The following is a 14,927-nucleotide window of genomic DNA, read 5'->3' as shown; positions in this document are numbered from 1 at the left end:
AATGGTCTCTAGTTCATCTTTGGTCACAAATTTCTTTCTCCTCCACAAGTCTGAGAGATAAACTATTCTATGTTCCTCTAATTTATTTATAATCTCGTTCTTTATGCCTAGGTCATGGACCCATTTTGATCTTATCTTGGTACATGGTGTTAGGTGTGGGTCCATGCCTAATTTCTGCCATACTAATTTCCAATTATCCCAGCAGTTTTTATCAAATAATGAATTCTTTTCCCAGAAGTTAGGGGCTTTGGGTTTGTCAAACACTAGATTGCTATAGTTGACTATTCTGTCTTGTGAACCTAACCTTTTCCACTGATCCACTAATCTATTTCTTAGCCAATACCAAATGGTTTTGGTGACTGCTGCTTTATAATATAATTTTAGATCAGGTACAGCTAGGCCACCTTCATTTGATTTTTTTTTTCATTAATTCCCTTGAGATTCTCAACTTTTTATTGTTCCATATGAATTTTGTTGTTATTTTTTTCTAGATCATTAAAATATTTTCTTGGAAGTCTGATTGGTATAGCACTAAATAAATAGATTAGTTTAGGGAGTATTGTCATCTTTATTATGTTCGCTCGGCCAATCCAAGAGCACTTAATATTTTTCCAATTATTTAAATCTGACTTTATTTGTGTGGATACTTTTTTATAATTTTGCTCATATAATTCCTGACTTTCCTTTGGTAGATAGATTCCCAAATATTTTATGGTATCAACAGTTATTCTGAATGGAATTTCTCTTTGTATCTCTTGCTGTTGAGTTTTGTTGGAGATGTATAAAAATGCTGAGGATTTATGGGGATTTATTTTGTAGCCAGCTACTTTGCTAAAATTATGAATTATTTCTAATAGCTTTTTAGTAGAATCTCTGGGGTTCTCTAGGTATACCATCATATCATCTGCAAAGAGTGATAGTTTGGTTTCTTCATTGCCTACTCTAATTCCTTTAATATCTTTCTCGACTCTTATTGCTAGGCTAGTGTTTCTAATACGATATTAAATAATAATGGTGATAGAGGGCAACCTTGCTTCACTCCAGATCTTACTGGGAAAGGTTCCAGTTTTTCTCCATTGCATATGATGCTTACTGATGGTTTTAAATATATACTCCTGACTATTTTAAGGAAAAGTCCATTTATTCCTATGCTCTCAAGTGTTTTTATTAGGAATGGATGTTGGATTTTATCAAATGCTTTTTCTGCATCTATTGAGATGATCATATGGTTTTTGTTTGTTTGGTTATTGATATAGTCAATTATGCTAATAGTTTTCCTAATATTGAACCAGCCCTGCATTCCTGGTATAAATCCTACTTGGTCATAGTGTATTATCCTGGGGATGATTTTCTGTAATCTTTTTGCTAATATTTTACTTAAGATTTTAGCATCAATATTCATTAGGAAGATTGGTCTATAATTTTCTTTCTCTGTTTTCAGCCTACCTGGTTTAGGTATCAGTATCATGTCTGTGTCATAAAAGGAGTTTGGTAGGACTCCTTCGATCCCTATTTTTTCAAATAGTTTATTTAGCATTGGAGTTAATTGTTCTTTAAATGTTTGGTAGAATTCACATGTAAATCCATCTGGTCCTGGGGATTTTTTCTTAGGGAGTTGATTGATAGTTTGTTCTATTTCTTTTTCTGAGATGGGACTGTTTAGGATATTTACTTTTTCCTCTGTTAGTTTGGGCAAGCTATATTTTTGGAGGTATTTTTCTATTTCATTTAAGTTGTCGAATTTATTGGCATAAAGTTGAGCAAAGTAACTCCTAATTATTGCTCTAATTTCCTCTTCGTTACTGGTGAGTTCTCCCTTTTCATTTTTAAGACTAACAATTTGATTTTCCTCTTTCCTTTTTTTAATCAGATTTACTAAGGGTTTGTCTATTTTGTTGGTTTTTTCATAGAACCAACTCTTAGTTTTATTAATCATTTCAATAGTTTTTTTTTTACTTTCAATTTTATTGATCTCTCCTTTTATTTTTAGAATTTCAAGTTTAGTGTTTGACTGGGGGTTTTTAATTTGTTCCTTTTCTAGCATTTTTAGTTGCTAACCCAATTCATTGATCTTCTCTTTCTCTATTTTATACAAATAGGCCTCTAGAGATATGAAATTTCCCCTTATTACCGCTTTGGCTGCATCCCATACATTTTGGTATGATGTCTCATTATTATCGTTTTCTTGTGTGAAGTTATTAATTATGTCTATGATTTGCTGTTTCACCCAATCATTCTTTAGCATGAGATTATTTAGTTTCCAATTATTTTTTGGTCTAATTCCCCCTGGTTTTTTGTTGAATGTAATTTTCATTGCATCGTGGTCTGAAAAGGATGCATTTACTATTTCTGCCTTACTGCATTTGAGTTTGAGGTTTTTATGTCCTAATATATGGTCAATTTTTGTATAGGTTCCATGAACTGCTGAAAAGAAAGTGTATTCCTTTCTGTCTCCATTACATTTTCTCCAGAGATCTATCATATCTAACTTTCAAGTGCTATAGTTCTGAGGATATCATTTTAGTAAGGTCACCAATTTAAATGAACCTAAAGTTAAATGAACCCGAATTTTTGTGTTTCCTTCAAGCGCTCTGGTTCTAGAGTTATCATTTCAGTAAGGTCACTGATTTAAATGAACCTAGAGTTAAATGAACCTGAATCTTTGTGTTTCCTTCAAGCGCTCTGGTTCTGGAGTTACCATTTCAGTAAGGTCACCGATTTAAATGAACCTAGAGTTAAATGAACCCGAATCTTTGTGTTTCCTTCAAGCACTATGGTCCTGGAGACCAAGTGCTATGGTTCTAGAGTTAACCATTTCAGTAATGTCACTGATTTAAATGAACTTAGAGCATCAACACAAAATTTTGGAAAGTAAATAATTGGACTCATGAAAGGAAGCAAAAGACTTCATCCTACTCAAAACATACCTAAAGAACACACACAAGTGAATCTTAGTACATTCAACAGTTTTTTAGATTACGGCTCTTGTTTCCACACAGATGGACAGAGTCCTGTATAACAAACATAGATGGCTCAATGGAAAAAGCACTGGATTCAAAGCCTGAGGATCTTGGTTCAAATCCTTCTCATATCACTTTCCCCCTGAATCACTTAGTTCCTGTGGACCTCAGTTTTGACCTGTAAAATGAGCAGGTTGAAGTAGATGGCCTTTGGGTTTCCTTCACTGCTATTATTTATGAGCCCATGATCATTTATTTGACTTTGAAAAGTATAAGTTTCTTGGCTTGTTTTGTAGCTTCATTATATTTCTAATTATTATTAGGTTAGTAAAGTCAAAGAATTTAGCTTCAGAGAACCTAAGACAGAGCAAGAAATAGTGTGGGTAACTGGGGCTGGGGCCCTGGCTCTCATGGATGGGGAGGGAGAGAGGAGAGGGAACAATTCCTCTCTCAGAATCTCAGAAGTTAGCCTTCACCGTGCCTCTACTCTCTCCCAGTCTGGGCTGTTATCCCTCTAGAATCCTACAGCTGTCCTTCTCAAGGCTTCCTTGGTCGGGGCTGGTGCAATGAGCCAAGTGGAGCACTAGCTAGGTGGGACTTCACTCCCTGCCCAGAATGTGCTGCCTTACCAAGGATCCTCTGCCAAATGAGACACCTGGGGTCAGTGGGGAGACTGGCCCCAAATTCAACTTGCCAGTCCTGCTAATATCCTCAGGACCCACCGTTAATTCCCTACCTACTCTTTCTCCTATTTTACTGCTCTCTCTGACAAACTTTTTCTGTTAAAGAGGGTTATTGGGGTTTTTTGGGGGGAGGGTCAATTTCATAAACCTTCATTTCTGTCTACACTTGACTTCAACCATGCACAAGAATATATATATATATATATATATATATATATATATATATAATATATATATATATATATATATATATATATGTATTGCACTGAGGCAATTGGGACTTGTCTAGGGTCACATAGGTAGAAAGTGTTAAGTGTCGGAGACCAGATTTGAACTCAGGTCTTCCTGACTTCAGGGCTGGTGCTCTATCCACTGCCCCAAAAGTTAATATATCTAACACAATCTTTTCCCCACAACAAGCTGAAGTCCAGTTGCCACAGAGGTCAGAGGTTTTAGATGTGGCCTTAGATAAAGGACTTTAAAACAGAGAATGCAAGAACTGGAAAAGTGATCTTAGGAAATAATATATCAGAGCTAGAAAGGACTTTCAAATTCAGAATATTGGAGCTAGGAGAAAGCTTGGAATATGGAAAGTAGGAGCTGGGAGGGACCTTAGGACAGAGAATGCCAGAGCTGGAAGGGAAGGACCTTAGAACACAGTCAGAAACATGAGGCACTTTAGAATACAGGATGACAGAGCTGGGAAGAGACTTAGAGCTCAGTTAATTCCTCCCATCTCATTGTACAGATGTGGTTCCTGAGGCCCAGACTAGAGGTATGGCTTGCCCAAGACTACACATCTTAAAATTCGTAATTAAATTGCACATGCAGAAAACTGAAAGTGGGCCTGAGCTGAGGATGTTTTGTAGTATTTTAAGAATTTTAAAGAGTCCGGTAAATTAGAACCACAACTGAAAAATCTAAAAGTAAGATTCTTTAAATACAGGTCCTGGGTTTTTAAATGACCTGACTGGAGCTAGAGAAAAGGGCCCTGTAGAAGAAAGACACAGAGACAGACACTCACTTGTTAGAGCTTCACTCCCTTCCCTGATATTGTTGTTGTTCAGTCATATTTCAATAGTGTCTGACTCTTATTTTTTTTTTATTTTTGCTGAGGCAATTGGGATGAAGTCACTTACCCAGGGTCACACAGCTAGAAAGTGTTAAGTGTCTGAGACCAGATTTGAACTCAGGTCCTCCTGACTTCAGGGCTAAAGCTCTATCCACTGCACCACAGTGTCTGACTCTTCTGACTCCATTTGGCATTTTCTTAGCAGAGATACTGAACTGATTTGCCATTTCTTTCTCCAAGTGAGGAAACTGAGGCAAACAAGTTAAAGTCACTCAGACACAGTTAATGTGTCTGAGGCTGGATTTGAATTCAGGAATTGGTGAGATCTTCTTGACTCCAGGTCTAGCACTTTGTGCACTAAAGTGCTCCCTAACTTTCCCAGGATCCTTTATACTCTTAAAATTATTGAGAAAACTCTAAAAAGTTTTTGTGTATATGAATGCTATCCACCAATATTTACAGTATTAGAAATTTAAACTTATGGATTTTAAAGTATTGATTTTTAAAGTCATTCTAAGTAATAATAACAATCGCGTTAAATGTTAACATAAACAACAAGTCTTTAATAAAAACAACTATTTTCCAAACAAAATTATAAGTGAGAAAAGCATTGTTTTACATATTTTTGCAAACCTCCTTAAAGTCTGGCATAAGAGAAGGCAGCTGGATCCTCAGAGCTACTCCGGCTGCATCCAATCTGTTGCAATATGTTGTTTTGGTTGAAGTATATGGAGAAATCAGGCCTCACACAGGTAGTTGGGGAAAAGAATATTTTAATAGACAAATAATGTGTCAGTACTTTATGAAAATAATTTTGACCTCATGGACTTTTTGAATAGGTATGGGGAACTCCTAAGTATTTCTTCATTGCATTTGAAAACCACTGCTCTAGCCCTTCTCCCTCCTCCATTTGTTTTTGTTTTTTGTTTTACAGAAGTGGAAACTGAGGCCTTGAGAGGGAAAATGGCTTACCCAAAGGTGGTAAACATCAGAGTTAGGGTCTTTGGGAAGGTGTGCAAAATGGCCCCTTAGATGAGAAACAGCCCATTTCTCATTTCTCATTCATCTTTTCTGCCATTTTGCTGTTGAGAACTATATACCTATGTTGGTCCATTCTGTAAAATTCACCAGTTTTTAATATATCCTTCAAGAACTAGAAAAATATAAATGTTAATTATATGGTTCTTTCCACATGGTGTCCCTGAGAGGAACCAATCTCTTCCAAAATATTCTTCTTTGAGTTTCTTTTCTTTTCTTTAAATACTTGCTTTCTTGTCATATCTGAACAGCTTAGTCCATGAGCTTGAATCAAGGCTTCTAGGACCAACTTTTTTTCTTTTAACTTCTTATCATTTATCTAGTCTGAATGAATACTATCTAAATCTTGTTTCCCTACAAGTAGAGTGGTTAACCAAACTTTTCCATTTGTTGAACAAAGGACCTAGAGGGTCTTTATGTTTTTTGTATTCTTCATACTTTTGGAAGTCTGGGGAAGCCCATGCACACCTTCTCAGAACAGTGTCTTTAAATAGTAGAAGAAAGTATCACAATTCAGATGGAGGTCAGGGCAGTATTTTTCCCCATTTAACTATGACTTTGGGAGGAAGCAGCCCCAAAGGAAGCTTGGTCTTTCTGAGCTTCGGGTTCTTTATGAGTTCATAAATGAGAGCTTAAAATAACTAGCTGTTGACCTAATCCTGAGCCAGTACTCTTAGGCTTCTTTAAGGTTTAACTTCTCTGGGCCTAGTGGGAAAGAGGACTTTGCAAGCAGATTTGGATAAAGGAGAAAACACAATTTTTTTTCTCCCCAAAGCATTTTATGTGATTAAAAAAAAAACCTTCTGGCAATCATAATGGCAGGGAGAAAAGCCCATGGGGACATAGAGTCTCTCCTTGATGACTCGGGGCTTTCCCATCTTAGAAGCTGTCACTGTACAAGGCGAAAACATTCCATTTTTCTTGCTCTCAAACCTGGGATGTGTAAGAAATGATGTTTGCCACAACAAGCAAGCCGTAAAATTATAATTGTTGTTTTTTTAATGCTTTGTGAACTTTTGAAGAAGGAAGCTACAAAAGAACAAGCTTTATTAGGAGCTACTGACCTCCCTTTATGAAGTTCTTGGTGTACACATAGCAATTACACCAACAAGTGAATCATATTCTTCTCTTTTAAAAATAAATGGTAAACATAAATGGAACGCCAACAAAACACAAGCTATCAAAGGAAAGCATGGGCACTAAAGGAGGGGGCAGAGGAGCTGTTATGTAAATGAAATCACGAATCCATGGCAACCAATTCAGTCAACAAATTAAGAGGCATTTATGAAATGCCTACTGCGTGCCCAATGAGCAAAAAGAGAAACAGTCCCTGCCCTCAGAGAGCTTATATTCTAATGGGAAGGGAATGTGCCCACTATGTGCTGGGTACTATGCTAAGCACCTTACAGAAATATTTAATGGAGAGAGAAAATTTAAAATCAGGAAGCTGAAAAGCAAAGTGGAGAAAGTTGTTAGGGATGGTACAGGGTGTCAAAGTCCAGAAAGGCAGAAGCTGTTCTGGTAGGGGGAAAAAATGATGGCCCTCGGTTCCATTTGGTGGCAAAAATTAGAGATAATGTGCTAGCCTGGAGATGAGAGGCTGAATCAGAGAATTTCAGAGTTGGAAGGGGAATCCAACCCAAATCAGAAAAGGAATCCCCTTCAGCACTACAGATTGAGAAGCATCTAGCTTTTGTGTAAAAGTTTTCAACAAAGGGGCTCCATCACATATCAAGGAAGCTATCCCACTTTTAGCCAGCTTTAGTTTTTAGCAGCAGCAGCAAGAGGAGGAAGAGGAGGGAGGAAGAAGAAGAGGAGGAGGAAGAGGAAAAGGAGGAGAAATGGTCAAAAGACCCTTTTCTGGCATGGTTGCTCTCCTTTGGAAGTGCTCATTGGTGTCCTTCCTCAGTTGTAATACCAAGAACTCACTAAAGAGTTCTAGGTGAGATCTGAGGAGAGCAGAGGACATAGACACTTGCTTTGTTCTTGAAAACGAATATTCTCTTCTTGCAGTCTAAGAACATACTAGTTTTTTGGCTGCCATATCACACAGTTGGTTCATTTTCATCTTAGAACCTGTTAAAACCTCCAGATCTTGCTCAGTCCGATTGCTAGCCATAGTACCTTTGACTTACCATCTTGTGCTTGTGAAGTAAAATTTGAAGTCCAAGTGTAAGGCCATATTTTCCCCATAAAATTTCATCTTAGGAGATGCGGTCTATCAAGCCTTTTGTGGAATTTTGACTCTCTCCTTCTTGGTTTGCATCATTTTCTGTCTATTTCATTGTGGCTGTTTTTCAATCATGTGTGACTCTGCACCCCTATTTGGGGTTTTCTTGGCAGAGATCCTGGAGTAGTTGCCATTTCTTTCTCCAGCTCATTTTACAGATGAGGAAACTGAGGCAGAGTGAAGTGACTTGCCCAGGATCACACATCTACAAAGTGTCTAAAGCCAGATTTTAATTCTAGAAAAGAAGTGTTCCTGACTGCAGGCTTGGTCCTCTATCCATTCTGCCATCCAGCTGCTCCTATAATTTAATTGTACTATCATCTGATTCTCATTAATTCATAAATTATGCAACCAATTGACTAAATCAAGTGCCTGTGTTCTTGAGACGGTTTCTTGGAGAAATATTTTTTTAAGTACCTTGGTCTTTTATATAAAGCTAATAGAATCATAGAATATCTGAGTTTGAAAGTCCTTAGAACACAGAATATCAGAGCTGAAAGAACATTAATAATAATAACATTTATCTAGGTTCAAGTTTTCCAAAGCACATTATAAATATTATTTTGTTTTATCTAATTTATCTAATTGTTTATTTATTTGGAACATAGAATTTTGGAACTGGAAGATAGTCTAACCTAAAGGGTCTTTATGTTTTTTGTGTCTTCCACACTTTTGGCAGTCTGGGGAAGCGAGGGACCCTTTCTCAGAACAATGTTTTTAAATAATTGAAGAAAGTACTACATTTCAAATGGAGATCAGGGCAGCATTTTTCCCCATTTAACTTCATAGACTCCCTAAAGTCTATCCCTTAGGTTCCCAGGTTAAGAACACCTGATCTAAATTCCAATAGACGTGAGATAGAAAAAGCCATAAGCCATATGCATCTGTTATGGGACAGAACTCTGAACTTGAAACAAAGGCTTCTTACAAAGTACTAAGTCAGTGGAATTGATAGAGACAACAGTTATCTAATTTAGCATGGTTCTGTATGATTGATTTAATCCTACAAGGAGATGTTATGGGCCAGAACTTGAAACAAGGTACTAAGTGGAATTGAAGAGACAATGGTTAAATCTAGTTTAGAATTGATTTAATCCTACAACAAATAATGGTTTCCTAGTGATATAATGATTGGTGTGTGCTCAGTGTGGGGTATATAAGCGAGAAGCTCTCAGGGCCAAAAGAGACAAGTGCACTAGAAGCTCTTGGAGGCTGAGACAGATGCAGTCCATCTTCCACTTTTAGTGTAGCTGGAGGCTGAAGCACAAACCTTTGGATTCAGGGAGATTCAGAAGCCAGAGAAGGCAGGCGGGAACTCAAGCTCTCGGAACCATGGAGAGAGAAAGGACTCTAAGAAAGCTAACCGGGCCCCAGGAAAGGAGACAAGACTTTGAAAGAAAGAATAAAGGATTTGGACTTTAGCCCCTGGCTGCACTCGTGGTGATTACTGAACTGAAACAAAGACTGCCTCCAGAGACCCCAAGAAAACCTCAGCAGAGAACATTACATTTTAGAGAGAATATTACATGCATCCAGAGACAAAACTATGAAAATCAAATGTGAATCGAAGAATAGTTTTTCTTTTTTTTTTTTTGTTATTTGTTTGCTTTTTCTTTCTCATGTTTTTTTGCTTTTGTTCTAATTTTTCTTTCACAACATGACACATATGGAAATACGTTTAAAAATATTATACATGTATAACCTAGATCAGATTGCTTCCTATCTTGGGGAAGAGGAAAGGAGGGAGAAAAAATTTTGGAACATAAAATCTCACAGAAATAAATGCTGAAAACTATTTTTATATGTATTTGGAAAAATAAAATACTTTTGAGAAAAAAATTTTTAAACACCTGATCTAATCTAATTCTTTTACTTTAATTCAAGAGAAAACTGAAAAGGCCTCATTGAAGATAAAGTTGCACAGCTGACTGGTAGAGAGTCAGGGACAGGGGCTGCTGGGTCTCCTGACTGCCATTTCCTTTCTTTCTGCCCTTTGACACAAACTTGGCTTTTGAGGCAAAACTCCAGATGGAACATGAAGAGCAGATTGGCTCAATCTGTATATTTGTTTCACCTGAGAGCAAGATCTAGCCTCTGCAGTATTGATTTGCCAGATTGTCTCCTTTCCATAGGACCACACAACCCATTGCGTTTTCTAGAGGTAGAAATGGCTACGGGAGGTTGACAGAGGAGGGCATTAACATCAGCACCAGCAATTTGAGGTGACAGCTCCTTTTGACCTCCTCTCAGCTATACATGCTGATGAAGGAGGCTGGGAGAGTGGGGTGGGAGGGCAGGAAAGCTCTGAAAGGAATCTCCCAGATGTTCACTAGTCCTTAGTCCAGCTCTGACTTTTGACCTTTACTAAGCTTTGACTAGAGCTGTTTGACCAGAAATCTTGGCAGAATTGACCCTTTCAGTGTCAGCTCCTCTTTCTGTTCCTTCTCTGCTAAAAGGAACTAAAACTCAGTAAAAAGGTAGAAGAGGAAATGAGGCATGAGGAAGAGATAGTTTGGATGCTGATCAAGCTGTATCATCTAATAACAATTCTTTTCTCTTCCTCGCCCTCCTTCCTCTTCCTCTTGTCCCTCCTTTCTTCACGTTCCTTCCCTCTTTCCATGCTTTTCCTTCCTTCTCCTCCTCCCCATTATCTCATTCTTCTGCCACCACCCTCTTCTTTTCTCTATCTCCATCACCTTCCTTCTCTTCCCTCCCTCTTTTTTCCTCTCCCCTCCCAATTCTGTAATCTAGTTACTGGTTTCCCCTGGAACTGAATTTTTATGATCCCTGGGACTTTCATGGCTGGCTTACTTAATAACTATCAGAGCCGGGACTAAAACAAAAGCCTTCTGGTTCAAGGATAGTTGTCTTCAAGTATTTGAAGAGCTGTTATGTAGGAAAGAGCAGGAAGACTCATCTCCCTGAGTTCAAATCCCACCATCAGACACACTATCTATGGCTCGATCCTAGCATAGTGATGGTATTTTGGTCCACTTCAAGAACAAAGGATAGGAGGGAAGAGTAGGAAATAAGCCAATATATAGCACCTACTATGTGCCAGGCACTGTGCTAAGCACTTTACAATTACATCTCATTTGATCCTCCCAAAAACCCTGGGAAATAGGCTATTATTATCCCCATTTTACAGATGAAAGGGAGACAGAGTCTGGCAGACTTACCCAGAGCCATCTGGTAAGTGTGTAAGGCTTGGTTTTGAACCAAGTCCTTCCTGACTCCAGGCCAGTGTTCTACATACCGAGCCCTCTGGCTACCTCATATTTCTGTTATAGGACATATTCTATGGGACCTCAGGAAATGTCTCTGAGCTCTGTAATAATTCCCCCTCTTTTCTCCCCCACAGGGGCGGTACACATCCTGGCCCAGGATGTTGGAGCAATACCCCAGCCCGGCATTCACCACACAGCTCCCCATCCTCCAAAACCGTCCAGTGAGTGCTCACAGAAGCTTGTCCCAAGAAGTGATGGAAGGCACACAGCCTCGTCCGCCTGTGGAAAAGAGGCCGACTAGTGCCGGAGGAAGAAGGATAGTGACTGTTCCTTCAGATTCTGTTGGCAGATCTCCTGTTAAACAAGGTATCTGATGAAGCTTTCCTGTTCAATGAAGACATTCGCAGCCATTTTTGTGGGTTAATATATATAGGGTGACCCAAAAGTCTTTGTGTACTATGAAGCTCAAATTTTCACAAAGATTTTGGGGTATTTGGTAGTGAGGTTGTGATGATGATTGGATCAGAGAGCCAGCCTTGGAGCCAGAGAGTCCTGGTTTCCTGGTCTGTGTCTGACATCTTCAATGACTCTGTGACTGTGAACATGTGGACACAACCTCTCAGTGTCCCAAGCAGTATTGTAAAAATGCACATTACTGAATAGCGTCAGGTCTGCATTTTCCTTTTGGCCATTTCCCTCCTTCCACTGATAAAACTGCAAATGTGGGTCTAAATGTATATTTTTAACTTGTCATATTGTAATGGAGCCCAGTCCTGACTCTTGTTTCATGACTTCTCCCAGATCTGACATTCAGGCTCTGAATTCCCTCCAAACTCTAACAACTTGTGTTCTGAGTCAGTTCTAACAATGTTGGAGATAAGTTCCTGTCTTGGCCTTCTGATAAGCTACTTAACTATGTTCTAAAGTCTCTCCCAGCTCTAACATCCAATGTTCTGTTTCCTCCCTGTTCTGACCTTCTGTGTTCTAACATCCCTCCCAGTTCTGAGTAGTCCCTGTTTTAAGGATCCCCTCAGCTCTGACATTCAGGGTTCTTAAGGACCCTTGCAATTCTGACATCCAGTATTCTAAGGTTTCTCCCAGCTGTGATATTCTGTGTTCTAAGGGCCCTCCCAGCCCTGGAATTCTCTGTTCTGAGGCCCTCCCAATTCTGACATTCTGTGTTCTAAGGGCATTTCCAACTCTAACACTGTGTTCTAAAGTCTCTCCCAGCTCTGATATTCCCTGTTTGAAGGAACCCTCTAGCTCTGACATTCAGGGTTCTTAGGACCTTTGCAGTTCTGAAGTCCTGTGTTTTAAGGTTCCTCTCAGCTCTAATATCCTATATTCTAAGATCCCCCCAGTTCTGACATCCTGTGTTCTAAGGGCCCTCCCAGCTCTGACATCCTGGGTTCTAAGAGCCCTCCCAGCTCTGACATTCTGGGTTCTAAGTGCCCTCCCAGCTCTAATATTCTGTGTTCTAAGGGCCCTCCCCGCTCTGACATCCTGTGTACTTTCTGACATCCTTTGTTCTGAGATTCCTCTGTGTCCTAAGGGCACTCCCAATTCTAACACTCAGTGTTCTAAAGTCCCTCCCAGTTCTGATACTCCCTGTTTTAAGAATCCCCCCGATTCTGACATTCAGGGTTTTTAAGGCCCTCCTGGTTCTGACATCCTGTGTTCTAAGGGCCCTCTCAGCACTGACACTGTTCTAAAGTCCCTCTTGGCTCTGAACTTCTGTTTTAGGGCCCTCTTAGTTTTGACATTTTTTGTTCTAAGGTCCCTTCCAACCTTAATATTCTATGTTCAAATAATGAGAGTATACCTTTTTTCCTGACTTTCTTTCCTGCTTACTATGGTGTGAAAGAAAATCACCCACATTCTACATTTTAACTAAAATATGTCAAACACACATTTTTATTAGTGTGCAAGCATGTTGTTTTGAGAAACAGTAAGACCAGCATTTTCCCTTAAGGACAACTCTCTAAGCCAAGCAATTTCTAGCTTACATTTTACAGTAACTATGAAACAAAAGAAGATGAAGAAATTCTGCAGCCAGGAAAAATTACATCATTTTCAGGTAGAGTTTCAATTGAATTATTCACCAGAGGGAGCCATGATCATGTGAATGTCAGCTTGGCTCATGGGAAAGGCATTTTGAAATAAATAGACATCTCTTCTCTGGTTTGGCTTACAATAAACTAAGGAATAAAATTTTCTCTGTTTGGTTAACAAAAGGACATTCCCTCCATTGATCTACACACTAATTCTGACTTTCAGGGGAAATAAGTGCAATTCCTGTTTTGAGATGGTTAAGGTAGTAAAGGGCCCTGAAGAATACCAGACTATAAACCCTGTTACAACATCATCTCTTAATAGCCCCACAGAGGACTTATTGTTGCAGGCTTCTCCTATGGTCAGGATAGAGAGAAGAGGCTCCACCAGTGAGGAGCTCAACACCATTACTAGGCAACCCTGGCTGTTAAGAGTTTTCTTTCTGTGCTAAAATCCCAGCTTTCTCTCTCTCTCTCTCTCTCTCTCTCTCTCTCTCTCTCTCTCTCTCTCTCTCTCTCTCTCTCTCTCTCTCTCTCTCTCTCTCTCTCTCTCTCCTTTGTTCCCCTCTCTCTCCCTGCCCCCTCCCAAGAATTTTCTTTCTTTCTGCAAGAATTAAGGTTAATTTCTCATTAACCTCAACAAAGTTGCCCAAAGTCGAATAGTTAGGAAGTGTTAAATTTCTGAGGCTGGGTTTGAACCCAAGTCCTCCTGACTCCAGGACCTATAATCTTGTATTATTATTATTATTATTATTATTATTATTATTATTATAGCTTTTTATTTACAAGATATATGCATGGGTAATTTTTTAGCACTGACAATTGCAAAATCTTTTGTTCCAATTTTTCCCTTCCTTCCCTCCACCCCTACCCCAGATGGCAGGTAAGATCGATGCATGTTAAATATGTTAAAGTATATGTTAAATACAATATATGTATACATGTCCATACAGTTGTTTTGCTGTACAAGAAGAATCAGACTCTGAAATAGTGTACAATTAGCCTGTGAAGGAAATCAAAAATGCAGATGGACAAAAATAGAAGGATTGGGAATTCAATGTAATGGTTCTTAGTCATCTCCCAGAGTTCTTTCGCTGGGTGTAGCTGGTTCAGTTCATTCCTGCTCCATTGAAACTGATTGTTGAAGATGGCCAGGTCCATCAGAATTGATCATCATGGACAGAAGCAGCTACACCCAAAGAAAGAACACTGGGAAATGAATGTAAACTGTTTGCAGTTTTGTTTTTCTTCCCGGGTTATTTTTACCTTCTGAATCCAATTCTTCCTGTGCAACAAGAGAACTGTTCGGCCCTGTACACATATATTGTATCTAGGATATACTGTGACATATCTAACATATATAAGACTGCTTGCCATCTGGGGGAGGGGGTGGAGGAAGGGAGGGAAAGAGTCGGAACAGAAACGAGTGCAAGGGATAATGTTGTAAAGAAGTTTTTTTCAAAATAAAAAAAATTAAAAAAAAGAATTGATCATCATATAGTATCGTTGTTGAAGTATATAATGATCTCCTGGTTCTATTCATTTCACTCAGCATCAGTTCATGTAAGTCTCTCCAGACCTCTCTGTATTCATCCTGCTGTTCATTCCTTACAGAACAATAATATTCCATAACGTTCATATACCGCAATTTACTCAACCATTCTCC

At 38.8% G+C, this 14,927-nt stretch overlaps 1 protein-coding gene across 1 annotated transcript in view; it reads left to right on the top strand.

The window, feature by feature from the left end:
• LOC127557530 (forkhead-associated domain-containing protein 1-like) overlaps positions 1–14,927 on the top strand; it is an 86,547-nt gene that overhangs the window by 27,675 nt on the left and 43,945 nt on the right. Inside the window, exon 4 of the mRNA XM_051990843.1 lies at positions 11,345–11,576. Coding sequence (XP_051846803.1) covers positions 11,345–11,576 — 232 coding nt within the window. The remainder of the gene's footprint in view (positions 1–11,344; positions 11,577–14,927) is intronic.

This window comes from Antechinus flavipes, chromosome 3 (genome assembly GCF_016432865.1).
Source record: "Antechinus flavipes isolate AdamAnt ecotype Samford, QLD, Australia chromosome 3, AdamAnt_v2, whole genome shotgun sequence".
Taxonomy (NCBI): Eukaryota; Metazoa; Chordata; class Mammalia; order Dasyuromorphia; family Dasyuridae; genus Antechinus; species Antechinus flavipes.
This window is presented reverse-complemented; position numbering and strand designations above follow the sequence as displayed.